Raw genomic sequence first — 6,556 nt, forward strand, 5'->3', positions numbered from 1 at the left:
GGCCACACCAGCCAGTCTCTGAAACCCAGGAATGTCTCTGGATGCTGACTGCAGGGTCAGCGAAAAGTTGTTACAGAAGCTGCTTTTTGGTTTGGAGGTTGTTTTAAATGTTCTGAAGAACTGTTTCCAGGTTTGGCTTAAACACGTATTTCCCTGCTCCCCCTTCACAAGGTGATTCCCTGCCTGTCTTTCTAGTTTGCCACTTAGCGTGGTGGACTTGTTGGGCAGAGGTACTGAGACACGTCCCAGGCCAGCCTCGGTCTGAGGGTGGCCATGGCCGTCTAGTCTACTCTACTCACGTACATTGAGCTCAGCTTCGGGACCACGCACACAGGCCTCACTGTCTACTGATCTCTTCCTTCATGTCAGTGAGAAGTTTGGGGGTAGACGTGGGCCTGCGGGCCAGCACTGAGTAATCTCATTTCCTCATGTGTCTGCCAGGCTCCTGTGTTTCTGCTCTTCCTGGATACCACATGGCAGCTGCTGGAGCAGTGCCCAGCAGCCTTCGAGTTCTCTGAGACTTACCTGGCAGTGCTGCATGACAGCACCCGTGTGGCCCTGTTCGGTACCTTCCTGTTCAACTCTCCGCACCAGCGTGTGCAACAGAGCACGGTGAGCACCCACCATGGCAACATGCAGTAGCTGTGTTCCCATTAAACTCAGTTATGAATACCATTTTAAGCTGTAATTTCAGATGGATAACAGTCCAGGAACTTGAACCTGTTGCATCTGTATGAGTGAGCATTCTAGGTTGTTCTCTCTGACATTTATTGAAAGATGCAGCTTATTTTAACCACCGTAAATGTTGTACTTTTGTATTTATATGTTCATGTTTGAGCTGTCTGAATGGGTAATTGGTAAGAGCCTGTTTGAAAACATTTATTTCCTAGGACAGTAGAATAAAAGGCGTATAAAGCAAATGATTTTTCTTTGAGAATTCTATGGGGAAAGAATTTGAGAGGATACACAGGCATGATGCAAGACTGGAACTCTTGCTGGGCACTGCTTCCCGAGTGTCCTCAGACCCTGATGCCGTGGGGCAAGTCACTTTTAGGTAGGCCTGTCAGCTTCCAGTCCCAACTCTTAACCCAGAGGAAGAACCATGACTAGGAAGGGTCTTAAGCCAGACTTGAAACCAGCTTCTGGTTGCCCTGGTGGAGCCTTCTGGAACCACGAGTTCTGTCTTATCCATGTCTGGAGCAGTGGGTGTAGCCACAGGGGCTGCAGTGCCCAGGACGCTCTCATGGGCCTTCAGGAAGACTGCAAGTGGGGCTGCCTTCACAGTGAGCTGTGGTCCTAGCCAGGGCTGGGAGTCCACTGAGTCTGAGTTCCTCATCTGTGAAGCTGCTGCCTCAAACCAGCAGCCGAGCATCCTGAAGATGCATGCTGTTCAAGACTGTGGGTGCGGGCGTGTAAGGAGAGGGTTTGTTCAGGCCACTGCGCCAGGTGGAGTGAGCTCCCTCCACGAGTACACACTCAGGAACGTGCTCACTGCCCCGGGCCCCCCTCCTCCTCATGGGCCATGCCCTCCTCGTGCCAGGTGCCAGCCACGTCTGTTCTGGGGAGCAGAGTGTGCTGCTCCAGAGGGGTGGGAATCACCCTCATTCAGAAAATTTTACTCGTATAATGAACAACTCATCAAAAAGGAAGTTATCATGAGAAAATTTTGAGTTTGGCATTTTTCACAAATGTTCAAATATTTTATTTTGCAGGAATTTGCTATAAGCAAAAATATCCAGCTGGGTGATGAGAAGGGTTTAAAATTCCCCTCCGTTTGGGACTGGTCTCTCCAGTTTACACCAAAGGATCGCACCCTTTTCCACAACCCCTTCTACATTGGAAAGAGCACGCCTTGTGTGCAGAACGGTTCTGTGAAGTCCTTTAAAAGGACAAAGGTAAACTACAAAAACACACTAATGGTGGAAACCTGGTATTTGCATACACATAACCAAAAACATCTTTTTCAGTACAGAGTATTTAAAGTCCAGGCATATCCCACAACAGCATGGCTAATGCAGGTTTGAGGGGTCATTTGCTTTGTTTCTTTCTTTTATGGCTGTGCTGTGCAGCTTAGGAGATCTTAGTTCCCCAACCAGGGATTGAACCTGTACTTGGAAATGAGTGGGAGGAGTCTTAGCCACACACAGTTTTTTTCATTATCATTATATTTGTGATGGTGATCTGTGACCAGTGATCTCTAATGTCACTATTGCAGAAAGATTACAACTCACTTAGGGTTCAGATAAGGGTTAGCAGTTTTAGCAGTAAAGTATTTAAGGTGTGCACATTGTCTTTTTAGACATAATGCTGTTGCACACTTAATAAATTACCGTATACTGGAAAAATAACTTACATGTGCCGGGAAACCAAAAACCTGGTGTGACTTGCTTTATCGCGAATCCACTGTCTCCCAGAGGTCTGCCTGTGATGGACAGAATATATCAGCTCCACCCCCATACAGGCCACAGCCTGGCAAAGTCAAGGCCCAAGTGTCCAACTCCTGTGGAGGAGGATTGGAGCAAGTATTACCAAGGGAGGGACAAAATGTCCTTTAAGGTTGAAATTCTACCTGAGTGTATGTTCACCATCACACTGTTACCATCTCTCTGAAAGGGGAAGCTCCAGGAGAATAATGCTAGAATCTCTCTGTACAGAAAAGCTACAGCTCCACACTGAGAGGAATGCCAGCCTCCTTAAAGAACGGCATCATCAGTGAGCAGGAGTTACGGCCAAGGAGAAACTCACTAATCCTGCAGGTGAAGCCAGCGCCTCTGGAGCCGAGGGACAGCCAGGACTGGGACGCGGAGCGGTTCTTCCAAGAACGGGCCTCCAGGCCGGCCGACCTGCACGGGACCATCCTGCCACATGTCTCAGGGGCGCACATCAAGCTGTGGAAACTCTGCTACTTCCGCTGGGTCCCTGAGGCCCAGATCCAGCACGGGGGCTTCATTACGGCCTTCCACAAGCTCTCGCTGCTAGCCGACGAGGTGGACGTTTTGAGCAGGGCGCTGCGACAGCCCCGGGGTGGCCCCACGCTAGCCCCCGGGCCTGAGCTGGCCCCAAGCGGGCTATACTTCCGCGCTGGCGGCCCACACGACGCCCCAGGCACGCCGGACTTCCTCTCATCCTCTTTCCCCTTCTCCCCGGTGGGCAATCTGTGCAGGCGGAGCATTTCGGGGACACCGCTGAGCAAGTTTCTCAGTGGGGCCAAGATATGGTTGTCCACTGAGACCCTTGCCAATGAAGACTGACCATCCTGAGGGACGAGCAGGACTGCCAACCCATATGGGGCCGAGATAGGGCTGCCCACTGAGACCCTCACACGTGCAGACCAAGGGGGTCTTCCTGCACGTCCTGAGGGGTGAGCAGAACTGCTGCCCTAGACATCGGACACACTCATCATTTATCTGTAACAACTGAAATTTGCACTAATTCTTAAAAACACGTTGAATTATGTTTCCTTCACAGTTTTTTAAAAGACAGGCCTAACTTTTGTTATTTATGTTCTCTTTCTGTCATGCTGGGTCTGGCTCATTTTTAGGTCATTTGCAGGCAGACATTCCCACGATTTTATTACTGTGATCAGACTAATCAGGTTTTGTGTGTGGCATTTGTCTTTCTAACCACCTACTAAAGCTTCCCTGATCCTTGGTCGGATTAGCAGCCCGAGCAGCAACCATCCAGGGGATGGTTGACATCAAGAACTGGTGTCTAGTGTATTTTCAAGAAGCATCCAGCAGACCTCAGTGGATGTTCATGGGTATTTGTGCATTTTTCTGGTCACTTTCATTATCTCTAGTTGAACTCACCTGAGAGTTGTGTGTTCCCACACTGTAATTTATTTTAGATTGCTGCCTGGGACCGTAGATCACTGTGTTTTAAAATCATGAGTTTGCTTAGGGCTAACTTTAAAATGATGTGCACTGTTGACTTCAAAAGCATTTGCTGTAGATAATATAACAAAACTTAGAAGTGCCTTTGATTATTAAGATATGAATAACGCAGAGTAAAACAATTTGAGTTAGGATATCAGAGTCCCACCGCACATCAGAAGGAGGCTAGTCACGAAGCCTCCTGCTGAGAGTTACCTGGACACCCCCAGGTCCGGGGCTGGGGGGAAGCAGAGCCAGCACTGGCAGTATTACTGAGACCCAGCCTCTCTGGGCACCTGCCTGTGGAAAGGGGTGGTGAGCTCAGAAGTCAGGTCACCTGCAGGGAAGGACAGAGTGCCTGGCACCTGGGGAGAGGACAGGTGAGTAGAGCTGGACTTCTCTCAGGATATTGCCATTTTAACCAAGAGTACCTGCCCCGCCCTGCCTGTAACAGCAGCGCGAGACAGACGAAGACAGGTGTGCTCTTGTCCGAGCTCCTGATGGCAGGTGTGTCACGGGAGATGCACCAAAGCTGTGCCGGTCAGTCACCACACCCTTCACTTTTGGGAAAAGATGGACGTTTGAAATGTGGCTGTCATATCGTTGTCTTAAACTGCCATCTTCTGCTTTTCAAAAAATGTTTCAAGTGTGCAGTTAGATTATGTCGTTTTCTAAAACAGGTTTTTTTCAAAACAGTGCTTTCCCTTCATATGTAACAAATAGGTATTTCTGTTTGAATTACTTGCCTTTAAAAAATTGTTGGATAATGTCTCTGGATTTAAAAGGATGGAAGTTCCTATGCAGTGTCTAAGGAAATCCATCTTGTAGATAAACCCAATGTTTCTCCCAACCTGCCTAGAAAATCAGGGCTTTTTTAGTTTACATAAGTAGCACTGTTGACACTAAACATTTTATAGTCCTTGACTGGAACCAGCTCCAGCCCCTTGAAACCCCAAAGCCCATCTTGCCACTGAAAGTATAACAGTTCTTTCCTAGTTTTCATTAGGCCACTTTTTAATTATTACAAATTGTCTTAATTTGTTACTGTTTTTTCGGGTTAAGCATTTATTTCTCTATAGCTTTCTTCCCTATCACATTTATTTCAACCGTTTTAGTAAATATTTTTAACTTGCAAGTTTTAAAATGATTAGGTACTCTTAACGCTGTTTTAAAGTAGAAAATGTGCATATTTTTGTATGATAATCAAATGTAAAATAGTTTTTTGTTTTATTTTTGCTGAACAGTTGTTATATCATGATTATTATGCCACAGTTTATCGTGCATAATATGAACAACAACTATCCCGGCATTAAGTCCTGGCCCCTGCAGAGCCACCAGCCCCGTTGCTGGCCGAGGATGTGGGGACGGGGTCCGAGGGCAGCACCAGACATGGATGCCCAGCTTCTGCTGACAGGGCCACACGGGCAGGCTCTCAGATCGGACTTCAAGGTGTAAAATGTCTTACTGTTATTCGTGATGGAAACCAACTTTAAAACCAAAAGTGTCTAACTTTATTTAAGAAAGTATATTAATTTGTGCTAACAGAGGGTGAAAACTGTTCAGCACCTACTTCAACAAACTCTTCTTGCTATAGCAGTAACCTCGAGTAGCTGAAAGTTGATTTTGAAAGAAAATGAAAACCTTTGTGCCTAAAATTGATTGTGACTTGCATTAAAGTAGGATGGGCAGGAAGGTGAGAGATTCTGTTTTCCAGCAGTGATGAATGTGAAGGAAGTGCTGAGTGCTAATAAAATGTCCATAGAAATGGTTGCCTTTGTTATTGATGTGAGAGGCGAGATGTTTTCTTCCAGCTGTGCTTGTGTCTCCTCCCTGCTGCTCTGCCTGCTCTAAACCTCAGTTCACAACTGGCTGTCGTCAAAGCCATGGGGGTTGGTCCATGAGGACCAGGCCCTAACTCGGCCTTGCACTGTATACATTAAAAAGCTGGGGAGTGATGTTTCCTTAAGAAGATCAGGGAGCAGGTCTGTGGGAGCAGGATCCTGGCCGAGCCTCCCAGGCCTCCCATCCTGATCAGTCCCTTCCCGTGTCCACCCCTCCCCACCCTGCCCAGGGCTCTGCACACCTCGGAGACACTGCAGGTTGGTTCCACACAACCACAGTACAGTGAGTGTCATCACAGCCTGCAAGTCATGTGAATTTTCTGGTTTCTGAATACATGTAAAAGTGATGCTTCCGGTATACTACAGTTTATTAAGTGTGCATTATATCTAAAAGAAGTGTACACACCTTTAAGTATTTTAAAATACTTGCCTGCTGAAATATACTAACCATCATCTGAACCTTCTGCAAGTCAAACCATAACAAATATAATAACAGAGAAGTCTGAAGTCTGTGAGAATCACTGGAATGTGACCAAGACCCAAAGTGAGCACTGCTGGAAGGATGGTGCTGACAGACCTGCTCGATCCCGGGCTGCCAGACCTTGGATCTACACAAACAGTAGTGCTAAAGTGAGTTCTGCCAGTGTGTTCTCGCACTAAAGCGAGTTCTGCCAGTGTGGGAGACTGCCTCAGTCATTGGGGACACCCACAAGGGTCAAGACGGAAAGGGACAACTAAACGCCTTTGGTAGTGAGTGTCCCTCCCCACGGTGATGCAGGCCCAACTGGAGCAAGCGTTGACAGAAATAACAAGGCACTTGATGACAATGTGTTTCTTAATTCC

General features: G+C 47.3%; 1 protein-coding gene across 2 annotated transcripts in view; it reads left to right on the plus strand.

Annotated features, from left to right (window-relative positions):
• Window positions 1-5,637, plus strand: part of MTMR10 (myotubularin related protein 10) — a 38,392-nt gene extending 32,755 nt beyond the window's left edge. For both annotated transcript variants that reach the window (XM_055417977.2, XM_088829574.1), the window contains exons 14-16: window positions 442-612; window positions 1,713-1,895; window positions 2,655-5,637. In XM_055417977.2, coding sequence (XP_055273952.1) covers window positions 442-612; window positions 1,713-1,895; window positions 2,655-3,251 — 951 coding nt within the window. In that variant the 3' untranslated portion in view covers window positions 3,252-5,637. The remainder of the gene's footprint in view (window positions 1-441; window positions 613-1,712; window positions 1,896-2,654) is intronic.
• The last annotated feature ends 919 nt before the right edge of the window (window positions 5,638-6,556 follow it).

Source organism: Moschus berezovskii, chromosome 21, assembly GCF_049115385.1.
Source record: "Moschus berezovskii isolate FMDL1 chromosome 21, NW_MosBer_1.0, whole genome shotgun sequence".
Taxonomy (NCBI): Eukaryota; Metazoa; Chordata; class Mammalia; order Artiodactyla; family Moschidae; genus Moschus; species Moschus berezovskii.